At 27.8% G+C, this 24183-nt stretch overlaps 1 protein-coding gene across 1 annotated transcript; it reads right to left on the bottom strand.

Annotated features, from left to right (window-relative positions):
- Nucleotides 1-22237: 22237 nt before the first annotated feature.
- LOC100789753 (auxin-induced protein 6B-like) lies at nt 22238-23562 on the bottom strand. The gene has a single exon (XM_006596502.4). The coding sequence runs from the start codon at nt 23426-23428 to the stop codon at nt 22973-22975; it is 456 nt and encodes a 151-aa protein (XP_006596565.1). The 5' UTR covers nt 23429-23562; the 3' UTR covers nt 22238-22972.
- Nucleotides 23563-24183: the final 621 nt, after the last annotated feature.

The following is a 24183-nucleotide window of genomic DNA, read 5'->3' as shown; positions in this document are numbered from 1 at the left end:
TCTTCTTTATGCGTGTGAAAATAGAAGCATTGAGGAGATATTTATGCTTGAAGACTTTAATTGCAGCCATGGTTTCCAAGGAGATATCACACCAACTTACCCAGCAAGCCTATATTCATTTTGCGGGTATCATTCACTCTCATCCAAAGTGGAGGAAATCAGTTTTGCTTGTGTTTCCGTTGCTCTAAAAAAAGCAATGCAAATTGCATATTATTTTTCAAATATTTAGATTTTTGTTTGATAAATTTTATAAAAATTTTATGATTAAATAAGTTTTTAATTTGAATTTAAGATATTTTAATCCTGATGTTTTTAATCTAATGGTTAAGTGATCAAACTATATATATATATATCCAAAATCATTAAAAATATTAAATGGAGAATAGTGAACTTAATTTGCGTGCTCTAAAGATGGCATTATAAACCGTGTCATTACTCGCTGAGACAACCGGATTTAATTCATGAATTTAATTAGTGTAAATATTATTTTGTCATATTGACATCCAATTATAATTTCTTTTTAGGTAACATCCCATCATAATTATGTATAAAAATATTGAATTTTGTAATAAATATTTTAAAAGTCATATTTAACATATTTTTTAATTAATTGTCAGTTTTTAAAAAAAATTCCAGTGTCAATTTATCAAAATTAAAGTATTATCTAATTTCATAAAGATTGGGAGTAGTTTTGAACTTAATCTCGTGACTACACAAGTATAAATAAAAACAAAAATTTATTAAAAATGGTTGACGTAAATGTTAATGTTAATGGTTCATGTTTTCTAATTAAATGATTTAAGATTCGAATTATGATCTTATATTTAAAATAAATCATATTAATTAGAAAATAATACAGTGTGTTTATAATCTTGAATGAATATTAATTATTACTTTTAATGGGATTATTTTATACCAACATCGAAAGGACCGTGGGATTAGCAGTTGGAAATTAGGCCTAACAAACATGCACTAGAAACAAGATATTATGGGCTGAGATTATAAAATTACTTTTCCAATTGCATTATATTTTAGTAACTTATTATCAATTTATCATCCACTTATAAGTTTTTTTTTTCGAGGAATACCCATATACAAGCCAAAAAAAAATTGACAAGGACTAGAGAAATCATTTTTTTATTGGATGAACCCAGAACAATTACAAATGATAAATGGCCATCAGAACAAAAGCATTTACATGAATTTTTTTATGTATGGAAATCAAAGATATAATTAAGAGATTTTTAATAATTTACGTATATTACCCAATTAATTAAATTAAACCTTTAATAAGGCATCTACATGAATGAAAGAGAAAGCGATTCAGAGATTTGTTTACTGCTATGAGCAAATTTTGATACGCACGTTAAGTTGGGGTGCTCAATTCCAGTACAAGGGTATCCCAGTTCATATATTTGCTTTGAAAAATATATACTACACTTGTATGTTGGGAGCTGAAAAGTATATATAGCTTGGGTGTCAAATAAATAAAAAGTATTGGTTACACACATAAAAAGGGAAAAGGGGCACGAATAATTAAGGAAGTGGGTACAGTAAAAAATTAATTTAATAATTCGAAGGAATTTTAGTTTTGTAATTGTATTTTTTATTCCTCACTCCTAATTATTTGAATTGTGTGATTTTTAGTTTTTTTTTTATCTTCAATTGTATAAATTAAGTTTTCTAAATATTATATCTGTGCAATTTTAATTATTTTCTATTAATTATCTAACATATTTTATTGACGTTACATTGAATAATGATATTATAGTTAACATTTTGTTTAACATATATATTAACGTGACTTGATTGTATTTTTTATACTTTACAATTGTGATACTAAAAGTCTTTCAAAAAAATTGTGATACTAAAAGGACTTTAAAATATAATTATACTATACCAAACATATGCGTTAACACAACATCTTAGTAATCACATCCGGAAAAACTATTAAATATTTAATACAGAACTAATAAAGAGACAGAAATTATATAATTGTGATATCTAAATGACCTAAAATTATTTAAATATCTTTATTTAACTATATAATATTGCACAAAATTTCCTCTAAACTTTTATATATTTTCCACTTTATAGGACATAAATATTTGTATATTTTAATTATTTTTTAAACATTTTTCTATTCTTATAGGTCAATATGATTTTTTTTACCAATTGTTAGCATTCTTTATTATTAACTAATTTTTACTCGTTGTTATTAATAAAAGTTTTATAGTTTTTTCATATATTTTTGGCCTTTAAACTATTTTTTAAAAATTATCAGAATAATTAAAAGTAATTATCAATGTGATTTTTAAACTATTTTAACCTTTTTTATTTTAACTAAAAATTCATAAATATTTACATATACCTGGATATTGATAAATTCTATGACTAGATACTTAAAGTCTATTTGGTAGTTAAGATATGATATAATTATCCTATCTTAACCTAATAAACTGTTTGGTGCTTTGAGGATATAATTTGCTTATTCAATTTCCCTCCTCTTTACGAGGGGTGTTCAAAATTTTACCAAATCATTTGTAAATCGATCCAAAAATTGCTTACACAGAAAAGTGCAAAGACAACAAATCTAAGAAATCACATTTTTTTTTTAGGTTTCGAGGAAATTGCATATTATAATTATATTATTTTTATTGTGATAATTAATAATAAGTATTAAATAATTTATTACTTTTCCCTTGCTTTATGATCAAGATGTATCTTTTACTTTCATATGTTACAAAACAATGTACTAATATTGTAAAAAAATATTATTAAATATCAAGTGATGCACACATTACTATTATATTACAAAAAGAATTGATGATATAATTTTATATTAATACTAAATAAAAGTGAAGATAACAAATTTTAACTAAAATATGTTAAATAAAATTTAATAAAAACAAAATTAATTTTTAAAATAATATAGCATATATAATAATTATGTAAATCTAGTTTATAGATTTAAATTAGGATAATAAATTTTTTTAAAAATGTGAAACCAAACCAAATGACAAAAAAATGATTTTGTTTGAGTCGAATTTAATGCTATATTTAGATTGAATCAAACCAAATCGCATATTTATTTTATGTTTAGTTCGGATGACTTTTGTCTAAAAATTAGATCAAACCACACCACGAACCATCATCATTATCACTATTATTAACACCACTCTCATCATTATATTATCACTATCACCATAAGTATCATCAATGCCACCATGCTATGGCTACCATTGTTGCTTCAATCACCATTATAATCAATGTTGTACTTAACATCATTATCATTGTAACTCTCACTATTATTATCATGATTATTATTGTTGTTATCACTATGACTACCTCAATTATTAGTATCATTGTCGCCGTCATAATTACCACCATTATTAATATCATTATCATCGTCATTATTATTGTTGTTACCAGTATCAATTATCATTATCATTATCTGATTTGTATCAAATATAAGTTATGATAACTTAATAATATCTAGAATGTAGCAGACATTAAATAAAATTAGAAAATAACATATTCTTATCTTGTTCTTTTATCACAACTCATTTTATCATGTCCCGAACACTAATAATGTGTTTGTGTTCTCATTTGGGAAAACATGCTAGCGGTTTTTTTTTTTTTTTAAGGCAACAAGTGTGTTGCTTGTGTTGATGCTTAAGAAAGTATGTTTTTCCCGTTGGACGGATTTTTGACGGGTACTCAAACTCCCTCTAAAAGTTTAAATGAGCCCCCTTTTAAAATATTTCGTGAATATGATGTTAAAAGGTGGATAACAGAAAGTTATTACCCATAATGCGTATTGATCCCGTTGCTATTCTTCTAACTTACCAATATGTTATTTTTGTCTCAATATTTTTTGTTTAAATTGAATCATTGATTTCTTTTTTACTTATTTGAATTAAATTCTTTGGTTAGTTTTTTTTTTCTACCTAATTTCTTTTACCAATTTTTTCTACCTAAATTATTGATTTTTTTTTATTATAAAAAAACTCGAATAGAAATTCCGGGTAAACTTGAAGTACAAAATAATTTAAATAACTCCTAATTTAAAAACTTGATAAAAGTAGAACGACTTTATACTATATAGTCCATGAGGCAAAAATTTCAAAGAAGTGAAATTATTAGTTATTTTTTGGATAAAATATATATTTAGATTAATAGATTTTGAATAAAAAAATATTTAAAATAATGGGACCATTCAATTAGAAGAAATTTTTAATAAAAAAGGATTTACATAAAGCAAATTTAATGAAAGAATACAAGTAAATGAATTGAAAATAATCTTTTGATAAATTTATTTAAGAGTAAAATAATACACTAGTTATACTAATGTACAGACTAAACTTAGCAATAATGAAAATTATCTATATTTTATAAATATATATATATATATATATATATATATATATATATATATATTTGTAAGTAACATTATTTAAAAGTAAAACACATTCCGACAACTTTAGAATTATTTTGTTTTAGTATGAATAAAATTACTTTTAACTATTTAGTGTAACTAAAAATATATATTTAAATTAATTTTAACCATAAGTTTATTATATTAATTAAAATCGTATGCTTGATTTTTTGACACCAAATCTAATATAAAAACTTATTTTTGACTCTTTTGAGTCTTTTAACACGGCAACAAAGATAAATAAAAAGGATCCAATAATATAAATATAATTATATGAAAAAAAGAGGAAGAATTATTTAAGAAGGAGAGAGGAGGTACCATTCAGTCACCCATCACACGTATCCATTGATTTTTGGATGGCGTTTTCAAAGATAGGGACCAATTCAGGGAGAGATAGCACACGCGTCATGCCACAGTCACCCCTAATTCTAGAAACCTCAAACTCTACTTCTATTTTACGGTGTCGGGAAACATATTGTACTTTTTTAATAATTCAAAATTTAATTAAAGAAAAATATTTCTTCAAAAATATCTTTTTGAGTTGTCTGTAATTTAAGAAAGAAAAAAAATATGATTGATGTATTGTAACAACAAGAAATAGATAGAAGAAAAAAAAACAATTGTTGATTATGTATGTTTTGAATAAAATTGATTTTAGTAAAAGTAAAAATTACTTATTTATTTTAATTCTATTCTGCTTTTTATATATTATAATTAATTTTATCATAATTTTAAAACAATCTAAATATATAAGATTTAGTCAAAATTAAGTTTAATTTATCTCACTGTGATCTATCATAATTTTAAAGACTATCGAAACACACACTCAATATTTTAAAAAAAATTACTATCAAAATATAATCACTGTTAATCAAAACAAATGTGGATAGCCCAACAAGGTAAATTAAAAAAAACATAAAATAAACGTGCATTGAGAGTAAGTTACCCTGTGCATCTGCAGGTGTCACTTTCTCGCGTGACAAAGTAGCAAAACCTTTTTTTTTTTTTACCACAACTAACATAAAAAAAAACCTAACCGCGATGCCCTCACCTTTCACCACCAACTACAAATAAATAATGTTATGTTGTTCACCTTTCTTTCTTCTTTATTTTTTTTTTTATGCCAATGCCAATAGACAAACTTCGCCCTCATCCATTCTTTCAATAACTTCCCAGTCCTTGACTTGTTTTGAGACAAGAGAATTATTCGCTTTGACATTTTTTATTTATTTTTGCATTGTTTTGTTGAAAATTTTCTAAACACTTACACAAAAAATTAACACATATTTTGATTTTAGAAGTCTCTAATCAATCCACTGTGAATCAAAACCACGATGGCTATATATATATATATATATATATAATAACTAGTGTAAGAGTAGATAAAAGCATGAAAATTTTGTGTAATTTCACAAAATCTTAGAGATAGTCTCTAAGAATCAATTAGAGACACTTCCCATTTCACTTTGGGGATCTCACACAAGATTATGAGATTGATCATGAGAGGTTTTATCAAGAGGTGAAAATCAAGCTTTATAGCAAGGACCATGAGGTTATGACAAAGCCGATGCTAAATTGTGACTCAGCATTTTTATTTTTTTTTGTGATATAGTGTCGGTCAAAAGCCAAAACCAATTCAAGTTTTTTTTTTCCTTTTCTTGAAGGTGTGGTCAAAACTAAAACTAAAAAGGGAAATTTCTATACTATCTTATTCTCAATTTTAGGAAAAAGAACTTTGTGTGTATCACCCCTTCTATATAGTCCAATCTAGGAGATTTTCAAAATTTCTTCAAACTATGGTTCACACATTCTTTCTACCTAACTCTTGTGTACCAAACAATGTGCAAATGCAATACATTTGAAGTAATTTTAACGATACTTCGTTAAACTAACTGCTAAAAAAAGTACCTTTTTGTCTAGCAGAGTGAGAGAAGAAAAAAGACTATTAACAAAATGAAAGAACAGATATCGGACAAAAAAAGAAATTAATGACAAGATAATTTTTTCATATTTAATAAAAAAAAATACAACTGAAGGTGTTTAGTAATTTTCTTAACTTTTGTACAATATTTTAACGGACATTCAATTAAATGGTGAGAGTAGCAAAATTTATGACTCTGTATGATCAAGATGATATAAAAGTAAGAAGATAAATTACACTATTCCAATGATGACTTATGATTTTCTTAAAAATAAAGAATAAAAGTGTTATATGCAGGCAAAATAAAAAGAAAAGTATCATCTCATTATGAGACAAGAAATTGGTGAAGCATATTCACTTTATTTATTTTCCTCTTGAAATGGTGAAGCAGAGTCAATTACAAACAAAATAGTCAAGACTATGCAGTTTCTCGCTATAAAGGAGCAGTGCAATACTACAACTCATATACAACAGTATAAGATAGTATACAATTGCACGTTTATTAGGATCCGATCTTGTTTAGTTAATGCTACCCAATTACATAATCAACTGCATTAAATCTATGGATCTTTTAATTGTTAATGTGTCACCAAGTTGGGTGCAACTAATTTGTATGGGTATTAGATAGTTGGACTTGATCCAATGGTGGTAATTAAGTTGAAAACACAATTTGAATTTATGAAAGATGAAGATTTGATTCCTAAATATATTTTTGGAGAGAGGTGATGAATTTTAAATATAATTAGACTCGATAAAAAAAACTTAGTCTTATAATTAATTTAAAAAATCAAAATTTATGAAAATACTTTGGAGTATCATTAAAAAATCTAAGACCTTAATTTGGTGATACCAAACCAAGAAGATATTTGACACTTGTTTTATTGTAGCTTTTTTCTTTTCAATATAATTTTTCAGCCATTCCATTTAGCCTTTTTTAGAATAGCACGTTGCTTAGGCTTATTGGTGCTAAACAACTTATTAAGTAAAAGTCGGCGCGTCCCTGCTAATTTAATGTGCTATATATATAGTTGGTCTTCTCTTCAAACTTTATTCATTCCTAGTAAATTAAATATCTCTTCCTAATTGATTCCTTTTAAAAAATGTATATTCTTAATTCCTATTACCATCATTCAATGAATGTATAGATCAGTAGTCTAAATACTAATTGAGAAAGCTAACGCTAACTCAAAATGGTATCACCACATATATTATTAAGAAATGACTGGTGAAAAAAACAAGCTAACAACCAGATTAGAAGAATATTATTATCCAATAATCAAACACAATTCCTAATCAAGGGTTCTTGTAATAATATTCAAAGCTAATGAATATTATTTTCAATCGTTAACACCACCCACCAAAGTTTTGTGCTGAAAGGAGCAAGGATCAATCTTATCATGCTCGTACATTTGCCATGCATGAAACCAAGGTGTCACAAACTCCATATTTGGGGTCAAAAAAATTACTATTTCTCCTTATTATTTTACTTTAGATTTGTCCTCTTTGTCTTTTACCATCATGATTATTCATTAGACATGCAAACATTTACAGGAATTATCACACTAGGGCTACGATACTTCCAAGATATCAACATGATGTCAATTACCACACAGCCTAATCATAATTTAATTACGTATTGACAATCATTAGAATTGCGATTCAGATCATGACCAGATGGTGACACTCAATTAATAACAAGAAGTTGCAAGAAAAAATAAAAAAGGTGGGGGAGGTGGGGGACCGTTGATAATTTTTTCTAAATCTAATAATTATATTTGTTTTCCGGTAACTATTGTATAATAGGAAAAATATATATATATAGATCTATTATCTACATTGCAATATATATATAGTCCATCTTGATATTCCGTCCCAGTTTGGGTTTAATTAATCCCTCCTGCTTCTAAATTTTATGACAGACAAATGTTCTATTTGTTCTTATGTGTTGTCCTTATCTTTCCGCAGGAATCGTTGAACTTATATAATTTAATTTAATTATGGAAAACTTTCTTGCGGTACCAATTTAAGATTTCTTAAATTTGAGCATAAGATAATGTTGTGAAATTATAATTAAACAACATGTAAATATCCTTTTCCTAGCATAAAAACAAAATGAATACTATATCGTATGAAAAATTACTATAATTAGTTATATTTTGATTGTAACAGAACTGGCATCTACTCATGTGAAAAAAAGAAGAAGAAAGAACTGGGATCTGGCATCTTTATCTATTTAGTTGTAAAAAAAGAAAAAAGAAACAAGAATTGGCATCTACTTTAGGCTTCGTAATGTTGATGTCAGCAGGCCAAAAAACTAAGTATTGTCAACGGTTCCATTCTCTGCCATCTTTTCCCCCCTCGTACTTAGTTTACTTCTATCTCTAATCCGTTTGTAAAAGAATATTAAATTTGACTGAATAATGAATAATTAACTTAAAAAGAAAAGGAATAATTAAGATGTTAGAAATTTAAGTCCCTTAATTAAACATATAACATTGATTTCAATCTCAAAATTGACTTGAATATCTTAGTCATCTCTCTACTAATTCATCTGGTTGTCTAGGAACAAGTTGATTTTTAAAAATTATCAATAGAAGTTATTAGTAAAATTATATTTTTTATGTATAGACAAACACATTTGTTGTATTTATTTTAACATCTTGATATAGACTTTCTTGTATTAGGAAGATTTTTAATTTTCTCATGCTGCAGGATATGTCCTGTTTATTGTTGTATCATTTTGGATTTAATATAATTTACATTTTTCCCACTATAAGAGTGGCAACTGAGAAATATTTTGATTTAAAAAAAATACAAAGTAAATAATATGATAGTTCCTTGTTGCATCTGTGTTTTGTTGCCATGAATTGGCCAGCTGGATCAATAGCATCCTTGAATTGAATTGAATATATAAAAACAACAAATTAACAAATATATGCATATATATGGTTTCTCTGTAAATGCGAATCAAGCGACAATGTGGGCGTTCTTCTCTTTATTGTTGGTTTGGTTGTGGTCACTGCTCAGTGCCCCACGTACTGCTGCTAGCTCCAAACTCTTGTCCCCAAATATTAGTGTTTAGTACTATGTGTGGACACTGATACAATATAGTAGTATTTTTTTTTCTGGCTCTATGTAATTAAGGTATCTTGCATAAACTCATTAATCATTGTTGGTTTCATAATAGTAGTCTTTAGAGTTAGTTCAGTGTAGTTAATAACTTATATTTCATAAATAGGGTATGTCTAGTTTGTTCTTTATTTTTTTTAATCTTTAATTGGTTTGATATGTTTTATTAACAAAGTACAAATGATTATCGTTATTCTCAAACAAAATCCTACATTCCAGTTCTAACATTACGTATATAAAAGAAACTTGTTAAAAATTAAGGAGTTAGTCTTTTTTTTATTATATTTACAACTATTATAAAAGAAATAATCTTATTTGATGTCATTTTTCTTCTGAATATTTTTATCCTCAACCATTATAAATTATTATAACATTTTATTTTATAAACTTCTAGTAATAATTACATCTTTCAAAACAAATTACACTCAATTACGCATAATTAATTACATGAAGTATTTTTTGGCACTAGTATTTATAAATATGATAAGTTAGGTACAAGGAAATACCCAACATGAATAATACATATCAGAATCCTAAGCAGAAGAGTGTAAATTCAACTATGAAGCCCTCCCATGGTTATATGCTATTAATGCATGAATAAAAGATAACCACGTGTATCTGCAATCACCGAAATTAAATCCTACAAAAATTCGAAGAGCCTTATCAGCATCAATAATTCCATCACGAAACAGAACGTAGTATCATTAAATTACCAATCACCATGATCCAGCCAAGAACTATTGATGAGAAAAACAGACTACCAATTTCTTCAAAATTCTGCAATATCCCATATATAGAATGACACTCCTGCCGTCTTTCTACTTATACGTAATTAATTACTTTGCTTCTTCTTTTTTCTGCTTTTAATATGATATAAAATTATCAAATTTTTTAGAAATACGGTGTATAAGAGCCATCACAAATATTTGCTTACAGCAAACAACATGTAAATTAATTACATGCTAGACTAGGATATATTGGTATAGAGAATACAAATTAATAATTATATTATCAAATAGTTTTGAGAACTACTTTTAATCTAGTCAATAATCATTATAATATACTTAGCTATTACGTTCATTTCGTTTATCAAGTTTTATACAGACTTAAATTACAAATTACATCTCAATATATATTGCCTCAAATTAATAGAGTTGAAACAAAACTTCCAATTGAAATGAAATTCTTTTAGCATTCATATGTTAAATGCGCTTTTATATTAGAATATAAAGTTAATTTTCTGACTGTAACTATTTGAGCTTTATTTTTTAAAATTAATTAATTCAAATAAAGTATAATGATTAAAAATTATGTATCTCACTCTTTCACGATGGTACGCGAAATTAATTTTTTTTTCAAATCTGATTAATTTTAAGGTACAGGTAAAAGAAATATCAATTACTTATTTCAATTATATAAAAATGTGCACTTTTAAACTTTTCAAATAGTAAATAATTTTACTTTTTATGTAATAGTAATTTATATATTATTTAAACGTAGATACTTTTAGAAAACCTTAATTATTTTCATTTGCCTAGTCCCATACGTATTTTTTTTTATTTAAAACGAATCCTCATGAAATGTGAAAAGATGTGTAAACTTAGCAAAAGCCACTAGGAAGCATCTCATTGGCCACTGCTTATATATAGTTTTTCTCTAGTTGCACGCACATGGATGTACAAAAGTAACATCAAATTTATTCCTTCACAAAATTTTCCAGCTACAATGCCAATAATTTATGCGCATCTTCATGCACGTGTAAAGGTGTGAGACACTTATCACAATGCTGCCACTAATATATTTTTGCACACAATTCTCATCAACTATGGTAAAAAAAAAAGTGATTGTTTTCCACCAGTATAATCAGTAGTAAAACAAATTTAAGCAAATTAGGTGAATTCGGGGAGTGCTTCACTTCACATTAATGCTGAGCCAAAATCATAGTTATTGTATTTATCATTTATTATAAATAATAACTTATAAGATTTTGTTAACAAGTATCTTTAAAATAAATCATAAGATAATATAAAAAATATAAGGAACAACATAACTTTCTATTTTCTAATAAAATTATTTATATTTTAAATTTCTTAACTAGTAGGATACGAATTAGTATTTGTCTAACTTTTAAGTAATAGTTAAAGTGAGTAATAATTGATTTCAGTATAGCTCCCTAGTGTGTGTAGAACGTGACATTTCTGTGAATAAGTGCGGTGGTGAAACAGCGTTATAGACTTGGTGGGATACAATGATAACCAAACATAGCGCGACATTTGTAATAATTGTATACCCATGCGTTTGATCTTTTGGTGTCCAAATTTTCAACCTTGCTTTCTTGGTACGAAAGAATTTTTAACAATGCGTGGCTCAATCGGGTAATATAATTATAATGGGTGTGGCATCAATATCAATATATATATAATTCCTATTTTTCTTATATTACCCCAAAGATTTTTTTCTTGTTTTTTTCAATCGTTTTTCTCCCTTCTTTCTTCGGATTCGATTTGCCTTTGGTACTTGTACAAGCCATCTCTTTAGCGCAAAAATAAAGCATAAAGCTCGTGCCTGCACTTTCCATTGTGCTTTGTGTGTGTGTGTGTGTTTTTCGTCTTCCTCTGAATGCTAAATGTGCTGTATTTTATCCAATGATCCAGATCTCAATCTATTTTCTAACAACTTTAATCGAGGCTAATTATGACAATATTCGTAGCTGTCTTTATTTAATAATTCATAGTGCCATAACAATTTTGTTTTTGGATGAAAACAAAGGTATAACAATCATGCGACATAATCAAAAAATCTTCTTTTCCAAGGAGAATTAATCAAACACGACACTTTATGCAAAATTAGCCATTATGAAAAATTATTACAAGTTTATTTGCTTTAGAGTAATTAATATCCTAGATATTTCTCCATATAAGAGCCATTTAGTATTACAAGTGTGAGAGATGAAATTGAGTTTAAGCTTCTAAGATGACCACATGTATCCAATATTTAAGGAAGAAACCCTAAGATAATGGACATGATCTCCAAATGCATTGAAAACTAAGACAACCAACTATAGTACAAGAGGCAGATATAACACAATGAAGTCAATATTTTAACATTTTGACAGGTAAACAACCTTAAATGACTTTGTCAAACTACTCTAACTTTCAAACTTGGAGTTAATTTGCAGGGTTGTGTACCCTTCCGATCCTAAGCTACATGTTGAGCTTCATCAAGCCTCTTCAGTTTGATTACAACACTCATGATTTGCGATCGAAACTGTGTAACCTCCTAACCGAATTGTAACTCAAAGAACCCCAACATGCTTCTTCGCGTTTTCAGACTTAGCTTATAAACACTTGTTACTTACAGCACTATATATCTTCCTAGATCCAAATGCCTAGTTAGCATATTGTTTATACTTTTTATCAGTAACATATTGTTTAATAAAACAATTAACATAAGACATTCTCTGTGTCGATATAACTTCTAACCAAAGATAGGTTGCAATACCCAGCTTCCACTAATTAACTACGCAGACCTAGAGGAAAACATATCATTAAAAGTGATTGTTAGGGCATTTATGAATTACTCCAATAAAAAAAGCATAAGTAATGTTTGACATCCCTTGACTAATTACACCATTCAACTTTATAACTTTGAAAGTATTTTTAAGCGACTTTTATTGTTGTCAATAGTACAACTTTGTCAATGAAGACAAATCATCATCATTATCTTAGAATTAGAGAAGAAATTAATTTTTTTTATATATTTTACTTCAAATGCTAATTAGTATCTCAAGGATATTATTAAGAAATTTAAAATATAAATATTTTTTTTTAAAATGAAAAATTATACTGTCCATAATCTATTTTATATTTTTCTCTTTTAGATTTTAACCAATATTTTAAGGATCCTATTTAGCAAAGTCCTTATTTTATTTTTATTCGTTGATGGTAAGCTTGCGTCTTTTACGCACGCAGCACAATGCCAAATAGAGGACAAATATTAAGATAAACCAACGATGGTGTTTGATAAAAATAAAAAATAAAAAATTGAAAAGATTAAAATAATTAACATTATCATTTAAAAAATAAAATAATAAAGATTATACAATATATAAATTAAATACCATAGTTTTGAACTTTGATATCATTATTCACAAATTTATAGAAAAAAATACAAAAGAAATCTATAAAAATTTCACAAGTCATTTTTTTATTATGATATTAGTGTAAAATATTTATCACATTTTTTTATTCACAAAGTTTGAAAGAGACCTTGTTTAATTGAGACTAGTTTTATTCAAACCAATGACTTATTGGTAATTCACAAGTCATATTGTATATGTTTTCTTATACTAAATTAAGGAGGTAAAAATCACATAAAATAAATATATATATATATATATATATATATTATGAAATTTTTAATTTTAAAAAATATTTTAAAGTCAGCCATAAGAGTTGATGTTATAAAAACAAATGGTAATATTAATATAAGATTGTCAATAATAATAATAATAAAAGAGACCAAAGATTACATTATGTATAATTTTTCAATGACTATAATTATGTAAATTAAAATTTCCCAAACTCTTTCAATGACTTAAAATTATTAATAATTTTAAAAAACTTTAAAGAAGATTACAGAAAATCTTACTAATGTTAAGTACAAATAGAAATAAGTTTAATATGTGAGGAATCATATTACTCCAGCCTGATTCAACCACTGAATTATAAATTTATATTTCCTTGATTGTTTATGGTAAATTTTATTAAAAATAAATAACAAATGATTCATATTTTAGGTCACTTTAAAATAATAAATATTATGTTGATTTTGATCTATATAAATGAATTTTAAAAAATTATATTAAAATAATTTTTGTATATATAATTTATGTAAAGAAAATTTTCAAACAACAATAAATTTTGAAGAACAATTATTATTAAATAGTGTAATAGCTAACGAGAATATACTAGTATAATTTGATCTCATATATATGTGTGTGAGAGAGATTAGTAATAGAATAATTAGTAATAGTGTAATATCTAAATTTCACTATTAGAAAAATTGAAATTAGTAATAGAATAATTTATATGCAATTTTTTAAAAATAATTCATCTCTAAAAGTTAGCAAATTCATAATTGATAAGGATGAAATAATTTTTTTCATTATTTTTATTGTTTACCATGATATTTCTCAAGAGTATTCATCAATATTATTGATGACTTATCTTTATCAAAAAAATATGAATGATCATTTTTATTGGAGTCTCCCATTTTAATTAGATATATTTTTCTATCTATAATATTCAAACTAATTTTTCATTTGATTACTAATTTATTGATTTTCAGTAGTGTTTATAAACAAACATGGGAGAATATGCATAATTGATACATATCTATAAAACATTATTTGGGTTTCGGGTTTCGGTTGTACATGCATGAAGATTATGACCCCCTTGGGCCTTGGATAGTCGTGATGGGTTAATTTTCGTTTTAAGGCATGTGGCGATTTGAAAAGATATTGAAGGCTTGAGTTAATAAACTTTTAGTTCAATTATGAAAGATTATTCAATCAAATACATCACCTTCTTAAAATGAAATGAGTATTAGTATTTTTGAGAAATTAATGTCTGGTTTGAGATTCATTTTGAGGATTTGTCTTACTTTTATTTAGGTTAAAAAAGAATTTTGATCTCTTATTTACAATTTAGGTTTTGGTTTCATCCTTTAAATGTAGTAAAAAAAAACTTTGAAACCTTAAAGAACTATAGTGGAATTTTTTAAATATAAGAAATTAAATGAAAACCTTAAATGTAGATAAAAACCAAAATCTAATTTAATCAATTTTTTTTTATCATTTTATTATTTTTATCCTATAATATGTATATTATTAGGTGAGGCTGATGATTGTCACGGAGTGGCCCATATATGGGATTGGGTTATGTAATTGTGTGAATGTGTCACAAGGAGTGGAGAGATGCTGCTCATTCACAAGGTGCCACAGAAAGTGTGGCTCATGTGATGAATGAATGTGAATTGTTGGGACAAGAAGTACAGTGGAAGAAATTGTCATTTTTTATACTATCCTATTAAAATAATAATATATAACAACTATAATAATATTTAATTTTAAAATTCATGAAAACTGAATAATTTTAAAGAACAATAAAAAAAAACAACACAAAAAAAGACAACACACAAACTAAATTCAGGTCATATCCACAAGACTAGTTTCTTTTCTGTGGTCCGTGCGGCCTGCAGCTGCAAAATCTTGGACATGACACTGCCAAGCGTACGTTTTCAAGGTTCACATGCCACTCTCTGCAAATGTCCCTCTCACATGCAATTCCTAGTTATATTTCACTTCATTGGATTCTGCCCACTAGAGTTTCCTCACTTTAATTACATTTTACCAATTATCACTATTTATGATTCTTACACATTTCTTTGCAAAAAGTCAAGACATTTGTTTCACTTTTATGTCATGTCCCTAGTAATATACTCCTACACGAGTAAAGATCCTCTCCAATGGAAGTCTCCATCTATTTTCTAATGGAGACTTTTATTAAATAGAGGGAAGATTAATAATATTTTTCTTTTAAAATTATTTGTTTTTTTCATTTATACATTATTATTATTATTATTGTCTATATAAAACAATCTAACATATTTATTATTTTGAAACGGAAGGAATACTAAATATGTGATTAATATATTATTCGTAAAAAATAAAAAATGTGATCAAGAGCCTAATTCCTAAATACTTATGTAGTTATGGGTGAAAAAACATTTATTTAAAAAAATCAGTTTCTTAAATAAATATCACTACTTTGATAAATTAGTTCTTAATTTTCAATCAAGATACTCTCCTTTTAAAAAAAAATCATAAAAAAATTAATGTAGACTTTTTTCTTACATATGAGAGTAGCCTAAAATGTTGACTAATATAAGGTTCTGTCACTTGAATCAACACAGCTAGAGAATGTTGAATTTAAACAATATATTCAGTTATATAAAGTACCTCACTGACGCCTTTTCAGATTAAAATTTTGACTAAATTACTTAAAACAAAAAACAAAAAGCTCTACATGTTAATTTTACTAGAATTTGGACTTTTGGACTTCACGTGTTACATTCTTTAAATTTACATAATAAAAGTAAATCGAATAAATTTCTTTTCTTTTTTACAGAAAAATCGATATATTTCTAAAGTTATAGAATATTGGATGTATAAATTTTTTATATAAATTTGTACAATTAAACAATTGCCTAAAAAAAGTGATTTTCATGCTACCGGGGATGCATGGAATTCAAATCAAGATAAAAAGCTGCTGTTGTACGACTAATAAAGAAAAGCAACATTTGGATTTTCTGCACCTTACTGCTTTGGTTCTGAAACAACCAGCATTGTGATTAATACTTTGTAACCCCACTACATGAATTATCTCGTACCATTTTTTCATCTACTTGCTCCATCATTAGTGGATCATATTTTCTGCCATTTCTGGGTCATACTTTCAGTTTTCATCTCTATTTCTACCTTTTCAGCAAAGGATGAAGAGCATGTTTGTTTTTGAGTTGCAAAGTTATACTTGGAATAAAATGAAGTTTCTAAAAATATTTAAAGATTTTTTTTTTTGTAATATTAAGTTTGTGAATCATTACATTTATTTTGAAATTCGTGTATTACATTTTGAACTGAAATTTAAACATACACTAAACATGAAACCATGAATTGAATAGATTAACTATTATGAATTTTTATATCTCTCGAGTTCAATTTGTTCTTTTTAGTATAATAGAGTAACTTGACTTCATCTTCTTCATTGGAGAATAAGTCTCACATTAATAAATTAAAAGAAATATAAGTAAGAAGATAATGAATTTAAAGTGTCAAATTTTTGTAATACACATGAGTCAGTTAAAAGTCTATTAACACGTTCTCTTATTACACTCCAGAGTAAGGACCTAAAAACAAATTTTAATATTCTTCGTTGATACAGAGGTGATAATCTTTTTGGTGTTTGCTACGTGGGTGGGGATACGTCCATTTTCTTGGTACAATTGCCATTACCTGCATAACAGTTTTGGCATTGTGCATGTTTCAATCATGCTGAGGGACCAAAACTCTTATATTTCGAGGCAACGTGCTTATGAGCTTGGAGCTCAAGACCCATTAAAAAGGGACCCAAACAACTTTTTTATTGATTGAAAAATGAATATATTAATAAAGTGAATAATTTTAAGAATTCTATTGAAGAATAGTCTTAGGTATTCTATTATGGGCCAACTTTCCATGTATCCATGTAGCAGAGCCCGATCTATTGTGTTATGGATCAACTGTTCATTAACTAGAGACAGGGTAAGGGATGGGTCTTGGAATGTTGGCCCAAAATAGTGATGGGTTTCTTTCTCCTAAGCCTTACTCTTTTAACAACAAAAAGCATTGAATGGACATGTGAAGAGTTTTCTGGAACCATCTAATTTTATGAACCCCATAGATGGTGTTGTTTTCTGCACTCCAATTATTGTTTCCCGCACTTCTCATTCTCATTGTATTCCAAAAAAAAAATATTCTAAAATGTAAATTTGTATTGCAGAATGCAATAGGAAATGCAGAAAACAATAGTGGGAGTATAGGAAACAAATGCCCCACACAGATAATCCAAAAGTCCCAATAGAGTACAGTCTGATTAGGGTTTTTGCTTCCTGTATTCTTTTCAAAATGTTTTTTTTTTTTACATTTTGGATTGGTCATTCTGAAGCCAAAAAGAAAGTGTATTTTGAAATGTAATTTTACATTTTAGATTCACCTTCCAGAAGGCAAAAAGAAAGTGCAGGAAGCAATAGCCCTAGTTTTTCTTTCTTATTTTAAATTTGGTCCTCACCAATACAGCTGGACTCTTTTCAACAAAAGCTAGGATTTACTGAAGGCCCGTTCTATTTGCACCCTCTTTTTTCTTTTTAGACTCTTTGCTTTCTATTATCAATATAGATCCCACCAATATAGATTTGTTTTTATTTTTACTTTAAATTAGTCTAAATCGAAATTAAATATTTGTATAAATTTTGTTTATGATTTCATCATATTATCCGTATTTTATATCTACATTTTTTTTTTATTTTCATAAAATTACCATACAAGATGTATTTGTTTATGAATAACACATTTCTCATACTAAAGAGTTTAACTTAGTTGATTGAACATTATGTTGTGTGTTTGAGTTATTATAAATTCACCGATACTTGAATTTGAGTCCTATAATTAAATAAAATATAAATCCACTCTCATATTTTTGGGCGTAGCTTTCGTATAACTGTTAAAATGGTATTATAGTCCACACATATGGAAACAGTTGAAGCATCTCAAAAAACGATTAGTAAAAAGATTGAACGGGGAAAAGGAAAAGAAAACCTTAATAAGTAAAAGTTAATTTATACTTAACAACTACAAAATCTTATCCCACTGTATAAAGTTAGTTGTATGAATTATACAACAAAATTTTATTTTATTCCACTCCATAAAATCAGTTATATAATCACATGACATCATTTGTCTCGATTAAAAAAATCAAAACTTCATGAATAACAACCTTTATGCCCAAGGCAACGAAAAAAAAAAAAGTTTGGTCTCTAAACTCAGAAAACTGGAAAACAATTCCAACCAATAAATAAAAGCAACCCTTGTGGTCTCTCAAGCCTAAACTTGAAGGATAAATCTAGAATGACGACTGAAAACAAGCAACAACTGGGTCAAATCAATTGAACATGTGAGGAAGTATTGAAAAATAAGTTCCACTTTAGTGGGGTTAGAAACAAATAAAACACTGCAATATTGGTATGATATATTTTTGTCATCTCAAACAAAAATAAAGTGATGGATTAAGAATGACTCTAAATTGAATAGTGATTGCTGATACAGATCTTGTGGTGTGTTGTAAATTGGAATTGTCAATTGGGTCACCACCACCACCTTCCAAATTCTAAATGATTGGTACGATTCTGGCTTTCCTACAGCAAAAAATGTTTACGTGTCAATTTGTCTTTTGCTTTCTATCTTCCATTGTTTTCCAAGGTACACAAGTGACAAGGGTCTCCACTTCCACCACCAATATTAATTTCTCTATGGGATTTTTCTGGCACCAGAAACAACAAATGTGTGTAAAGTCGTGAAACTGTTCTTTTCCGTATCTTGAGCACTTAAGCTTTAAAGAAGCCATGATTGATTGTGACACCAATAATATTCTTTGGGCTGGGTCTTCATGCATTTCGTCAAAGGATTCGAATGAACGCAATGCTTCGAACATGCATGGTGGAGACCCATGCGACTTCATTGGTCACAAGATAATTCTTTTTTTTCACCTATACATTCAATGAAAATAACACACAAAAAGCTTAATCTTAGTCATAGTCATACATGCACCAAGTTCGTGTGTCACACCGTTCCTTTGCTATTTCCTTCGTTTATCATATATTATTACGCTTATTTAAATGGGTTCAATAGCCATATATATTATTAATATAACTTTTAAAATAATTATTATAAAAGATAATAAATTTATTATGTATAATGATTATAATTCTTTTATCAGTGTATAATTCTTTTTCTCTATTTATATTTGCAGTTTCATTACTTTATCTAATGATTACAACCACTAAAATATTTCTCCTTTCTAAAGGAGATAACAAAAAAAGGCCCTAGATCATGGATCTAAGAAGAGGTTAGCAAGCCCATTGGTTTAGTCCTGTTGTCACATTCTCGGTAAGTATTAATTAAAGTTAAGTAATTGAAACAGTCGTCAGAACTACTATTAACAAAATTATTTGCAACCTTTTCAAATTAATAGCCTTTTAAAATAATACAATTTCTAAACCTAGTCTCTTTGTTAAGGGGATACACTAATGATTAATTGGAATTATTTACAGCATATTAATTAGCTAACATACTAGTATTTTATATGAATAAATACCTGTGATTAATTAGGTGAGGACGTAGCTGGCATAAAGACTCTCTCTCTCTCTCTTGAAGACAAAGACTCTTTTGCATGATTGTAATCATGTTCACTTTTTTGGTCAATGAAGTTCTTCTATTTTTCTTAAATTACAATTTTATGTTTTATATTTTTTTTATTAATGTTTGCTTTAATTCTTTTTTTTTTTTTAATAAGTAGCAATGCATATATTTAAAACATAGTATTAAAATGCTTCGATTTATCTTTTTCATATACTATTTGTCTATCAAAGTAATGCATATTTTTAAAAATTGATTATAAAAATAATTAACTTAGAAGTTATATACAAGTGATTATTTTTTATTAGTTGATATTGTAAAAACTTTAAGCCTTTTACATTAACTGTGCATACATATTAAATTATTAAAAACTAAAAAAAATCTAATTTAGTTGGTTAAATATGATGTGGAGTGAGTTATTATAAATTTTTGTATATTTATTTTGAATTTATATGGATAAAAATATAGAATAAATTACTTTCGCATTTCCCTGTCTTTTTCTCATATTGCACCCGATATTTATCTTTTTTTTTACATTACTTTTACACCCCTTTTTTTAATGTCGTTAACTAATGTCAATTGAAATATATGAGTAGATAAAATTGCCCTTTGTTGCACCCGTATCCTGTGTTTTTTTATTAAATTACACCCGATATCCCTCCTTTTTTTTTACATTACTTTTACTATCCTTCTATTAACGTCGTTAACTAACGCCAATTGAAATATGTGAGCAGACGAAATTGCTCTAAAGTCTTTGTTAAATACTCAATAACAAATTAACAATCAACTCTGTGAATGAATATTTCTTAAGTTAATAACAGTTTTTCCTTTAATATTTGACTCTTATTTCATTGTTATTAATACTTGAAGAAGATACAACTTTTGATTGAGACATTATATCAAATAATTAAGAGACTTTTTGTAAGATACAAAAAAGGAGGGGTGTCAGATGCAATCTGAAAAAGACACAAGAGTGTAAGTGTGAAAAATAAGATGAGAATATTTTAGACTTGAATTTTTATTAAAAGTCATCTTATTAACATATGTATACTTTCTATTAAATTATTAATTAGTGGTTAGAAGAAACAGAATCGGTGTGTAATATAAGCTAAATAATTAAAAAAAGTTTATAGGATAAAAAAAAAAGCGTCAAATACAATTTAAAAAAACACCGAGATATGAGTACAATTTACTCAAACATATATTATAGTGCCGAAATAGTGACCGTCTGTCGTTTTGTATCTCAACATCGTTAAATTAGGGCTTAACAAAACAATTTGAAGTAAATAATATAGGGTACACTAAAAGAACAAGTAGTAGTTAATTAAAAAGAGAGAAAGTGAGAGAGGAGAATAACGCCAAGAATAGACCACTCCGCGCACTCACTCATCAGAGTGTTCTTGGGACCAAACCAAACCGGAATCAGCTGAAAACATAGCAAGTCACACTTTGCGTTGCTTTCACGTGGCTTGCTATCATTATAACTCCCACAACTGCTACCGTCATTGCAATGTCCACACAAACAAACAAACTTTATCGCACTATTTAATAACACAACTCTAAACATAAAAAACAATAACCAAATTTCAGGCCACCCAACTAACATTACACAAATACTTGTCAATTAACTAGTTGTAAAAAATGACACAATCATAGTAATTAATAAAAAAGTACTAACTTTAGGTACGGAGAAATTCAATCCAATAAATTATTTTATTAGACATAAATAATTAATATGTTAAATTTAAAATTCATCAACTGGGGATGATATTCCAGTTCAAAATTTTATTTATTTTTTAATCGAACCATGAACAGTCACACCTTTTTTTCCATGTACAGAAAAATTAAAACAAAAAAAAATTGAATTGAATTTGAAATTTCTCTATAATTTCATTTCCATTCATCAAATCAAATCAAATACACACACAATAGTACTTTACAATTTTAGCATAGTTAGAGACTCATCTCAGCTTGAAAATAGCCATGAAATCACAGCCTCCACTCCAATCCGAACCCGGGACGACTCCAACCCTTTGCCATCTCCTGGATCGACATTTTTGTGAAACCATTCTTTGTTTTTGGTGTACAATGACGATAACAAGGACCCAACATGTAATAAATCCTCGTACATCTATCTCAACCGTCACCACTAGACCAATCCTAATGGATTTTCCCAAACCATTCTCTCGCACAAATCACATAAAAATAATACACTCACTAACATCTAATAATAGAATGAGATCTTAATGTAATAATGTGCTTCTCCCTATGTACTCTTAAAATCCCCTCACCCCATCTTCCTGAGGTAATAATGATAATAATTACATAAAAAAATTTCTCATCATAACTCAAATTTCAACCAAAATGAGGGTTAATTGAATTGTCGTACCTTGCAAAACTCGGGCGAGTCACCACTGAACCGAACCCTCAAATATGCTCAAAATAACGGTTTAGTTTGGTTGGATTTGAAAAATTACCAGATGGTTTTGTCAGTGGGGCCATGTAGGAGTGGTCTGGACTCAGGCCAGAAGTCGAGGTTGTTGCTGATGCCGACGTGGCAGTGGTGTCTCTGAAAGTCGTCGAGTTCGAGGTTTAAGAAGCGGTTCGATTTGGCCGGGTCGGACCGGGAAATGAACCGGAGAACGTCTTGGAAGAGCGTTTCGTCGCAGGGGATGGCTAAGGGTCCGTGGTTGGTGAAGCCGTACTCTTCCTCTGCTTGTAGGAGGAGCTTCTTGAAGACGGGGTGGTTCAGGTACGTGGCGCGCACCACGAATCTGGTGAGGTTGCTGCCCACGCACACCGCCACGTGCCCCGCGGGCACATCGGACGGTGGTGCACGGTTCGCGGACATTCGGGCCTTGTTGCGCCACCGCCGCAGCATCTGCCGGAGACGTACAATGTGTCGGATTTGGCTGCATTTCGCTGACATTTTGATTAGTGTTTCACTTTTGCTGTTGTTCTTCTTTTGTGTTGCAATATATGGAAGTGATGATAAATGCTTGAAGCTTGAAAGAGAGCGAGATGTTAAAAATCAAGGGTTGCGGGGATTTGAAGAATGCAGAGAGATTGAGAATTTATAGTGGGGAGGTTGGGAAAGTGGCCTTGGTGTTTGGGGATAATTACAAACTAGTCACTGCTACTGTCTCCGCTTCTTGTAGCAAAGTTATTGGTTTATTCATGGCTACATATCAATTTTAGTTCTTGAAAATCTGTCACTTAGTAATAAATTAAGTCTTAAAAAATGGAAACTTTAAATTTGGTATTTGAATATGAAAAACAAGTGAGATAAATAAATGAGCTGCTGTATAATTTGTGAGATTGTTTTAATAATAACTAATCATGAATTTGATAATAAATTTAATATTAAGTTATAAAATTTTGGAATTGAATTGTTATTAAATTGTTCGTAAGATCAAATTGTATTTTTTTTTATATTTAAAGATTAATTTTTTTATCTTTTAGAAATTAATTTGTCACTTGTCTCATATTAGAGAAAAATAAATTTATATTTTATTTATTTATTATAGTAATTTAATTATTTTAGTGAAAAAATTTATGATTAAATTTGCTCAAACTTATAGTTTTTGCGGATTGCTTGATTTTTTTGTTACATTTTCTTCCAAGAAATAACGTGTGTCTTTCGTGAAAGAATTATGATTCCGTACTTCTCTAAAAAAAAATTCC

Source organism: Glycine max, chromosome 14 (genome assembly GCF_000004515.6).
Source record: "Glycine max cultivar Williams 82 chromosome 14, Glycine_max_v4.0, whole genome shotgun sequence".
In the NCBI taxonomy this organism is placed as follows: domain Eukaryota; kingdom Viridiplantae; phylum Streptophyta; class Magnoliopsida; order Fabales; family Fabaceae; genus Glycine; species Glycine max.
Note: the sequence above shows the minus strand (reverse complement) of the source record. Positions and strands in the feature narration are given on the sequence as shown.